The 2,839-nt window shown below is 42.4% G+C and overlaps 1 protein-coding gene across 1 annotated transcript; it reads right to left on the bottom strand.

The window, feature by feature from the left end:
• Window positions 1-281: 281 nt before the first annotated feature.
• Window positions 282-794, bottom strand: LOC145988005 (histone-lysine N-methyltransferase SETMAR-like). Its single transcript, XM_083122842.1, has one exon. The coding sequence runs from the start codon at window positions 792-794 to the stop codon at window positions 282-284; it is 513 nt and encodes a 170-aa protein (XP_082978968.1).
• Window positions 795-2,839: the final 2,045 nt, after the last annotated feature.

The following is a 2,839-nucleotide window of genomic DNA, read 5'->3' on the forward strand; positions in this document are numbered from 1 at the left end:
GAGGAAGAAGTCGCTTGGCGCAAGATCAGGCGAATAAGGTGGATGCTGCAAAAGTTCATAGCCTAACCGGTGGGCGGCGACAACGGATGCTTGGGCCGTATGGACGGGTGCATTGTCGGCCAGGATACGGACGCCTTTGGTGATCATGCCACGACGTTTTTGTTTCAATGCATCACGCAGTTTCTCCAGAAGGTTGCAGTAGTAATCGCTGTTGAGGGTTTCGCCCTTCGGAAGGTAATCGGTTAAGATTACCCCGCGGCTATCCCAAAAAACGGACAGCATCACCTTCCCCGCAGATTTCTGGACCTTCGCCTTCTTGGGAGGGGGGGGGAGGATGGATGTTTCCACTCCTTGCTCATTTCTTTGGTCTCCGGATCGTAGAGGTATACCCAACACTCGTCCATAGTGACGAGACGAGCAAAAAAATCGTCTTCATTCCGCTCCAACAGAGTCAAATTCTGCTGGGAAAAGTCGTGGCGAGTTTGCTTTTGAAGAGGTGTCAACAAGCGAGGTACCCAGCGTGCAGACACCTTATTCATGTGCAGTTCCTCATGAATAATCCTCCACGCACTTCCGTAACTTAGTCCAGTCTCCGCCATCACTCTTTCCATGGTCGATCTTCTGTCGTCGAGGATAACGGCCTCCACTTTCTTCACTATGGCAAGATCATCCTTGATTGAGGGTCTACCCGCTCGTGGCTCGTCTGTCAGGGACATGTGACCACTTTGAAAGTTCCTCTTCCACCTCACAACCGTGTCATATGATGGGCTTTCATCCCCATACACAGCTTTCATTTCGTCGTGGATTTGGCGTGCGTTGTTGCCCTTCAAATGGAGGAACTTTATGACACTTCGCGCTTCAATTTTGTTCATCATGCAGGTTGATGTCTTCTACAGCCTGTGGAAAGAAAACTACGTTAGACAAAGATTTGATATTTGCACAAATATGCATGGCAATGACACTGATTATGCACAAAAAGTTTCATGTAAATATCTCTATAACTTCTTTATTATAATTAAAACTTTTGGATACCCCCTCGTACAGCATACAGAAAGAAACACCAAGTGCTGGTATAATGAGACATTTATTATCTCGATTGATCTGTCCATCCGTCTGTCAAGTGGAATCAAGGGGTGTAAGGGATGACCTTTCACTTAGTAAACCCAATTGTCAACCTCACTTCCACGTAGTACACCGTGGACTGCATTTTGCAGACTATCGACGCTCTGGCGTCTGCTCATATGGCCAGTATAATTCTGTGTGTTGTCCTGTGTTTTGTCGTTATATGTGCTGAGTGTCTCTTTACAGCCTCAGCTGTTAACCAAAGCAGGAAAAGTTTAAGAGTTTAGTTTACAGCATTATAGTTATGTATTTATTTATGATAAGGGACTGGACCCCGTATAACGTGAAGGGCCCAAAATGGCCTAAGTGCTGAAGCACCCACAATTAAAAAAGAAAAAAGTGTAGTCAAAAATTGATAACAATCAATATTATAGCGACCTATCCGTAACCAACTAAAGTACAAAATATATGATGTGGGTAAAATGTAGATAAGATGATAATTAAGATTTAAAAAAAACAATTTTTCTCTGTGTTTCGGGAACCATAATCTCTACAAATATCAAATTTTGTGTAATGAAATCATGTCATTTAAAAATCACCATGTGTGCTGTGTTTTTTTTATTGATATTTCTTCATCTTTGTTCTCTTTCTGTCTCGATACTTTTCTTCCTTATTTTCTCTTTTGTTCTATTATAATTTATTTGTCCTTCTCGTAGAACTATCCGAGTGATATTATTCCTGAGTTTATCGTATTATCTATCTCATGACCATTTCATATGTGTCTATAGGTTGAGGCAATCGCTTATCAAGAAAACGACTTCAAGAAACAGAGACTTTCGATATTGTGCGTGAGGGGAGTGACGTCAGCTTGCTCACCTTGAACTGGGCGAGTTACGTTGCATGCAAAGCCAAACGTTTACTTCCTTTTCAGCTGCTGAAGGGATCTGACAGTTGATCGAGACTTGGTTTGAGTTTGACTGGTTCTCTGAGGACTGTAGACGAGTGGATATGGTTTGTTTACAATAAATACCGTCCATTTGCGTTTCATGACCATTACCACAAACTTTAACATCGTGAGTTCGTACTGAAGAAATTATCAGCCAATGCATTTATAATGGCTGTTGATCACTGAGTTTCTCAGACTTAGCTTATATATTCTATCTGTATTTGTATTTTCTTTTTTAGCGTCGCTTTTCTTCCATTTTGAGGCAATCGCGTCGATGAAGATGAAGGATGATTGAATTAAATTTATGCAAGGACACTCACTAAGAACAGCCATGAACAGGCTGGGACTTCGGTGACGAAATTAAAATTTGAGGATCGCATCTCTCTTCTACATAATGAACCCTGGTCTGCATTTTGCAGGCTAACGATGATTTGGCTCTTGAGCCTGTAGCCAGTATAATCTCTATGGAGTTGGGTTTGTGCTATTGTTCCTTCAGCCATATCATCACCATTCACCCCTCTCTCATCGTCGCGATTAAACAAAAGTGGCAGAAGGGAGACGCAAAATCAATTAAATCAATCAAAAGTCGATGACTTTATGCGGTCAGACATTGAACCGCGTAAATATTGAACCCACCTCCATTTTGACTCGGGTGTAAGGAGTGACTCTTTCTGAAGACACCCAAGTGTTAACGTCACTTTCACGTTGTGCAACCTGACATTTCTGCAGGTTAACGAGGCTCTGAAGTCCGGACCTACAGTCAGTATATTCTCTGTAGGGATGAGTGTTGTCCTGTGCTTTACCCTGTGCGGAGTGCCTATTTACAGCCTC

Source organism: Lepisma saccharinum, chromosome 5 (assembly GCF_977018435.1).
Source record: "Lepisma saccharinum chromosome 5, izLepSacc3.1, whole genome shotgun sequence".
Taxonomy (NCBI): domain Eukaryota; kingdom Metazoa; phylum Arthropoda; class Insecta; order Zygentoma; family Lepismatidae; genus Lepisma; species Lepisma saccharinum.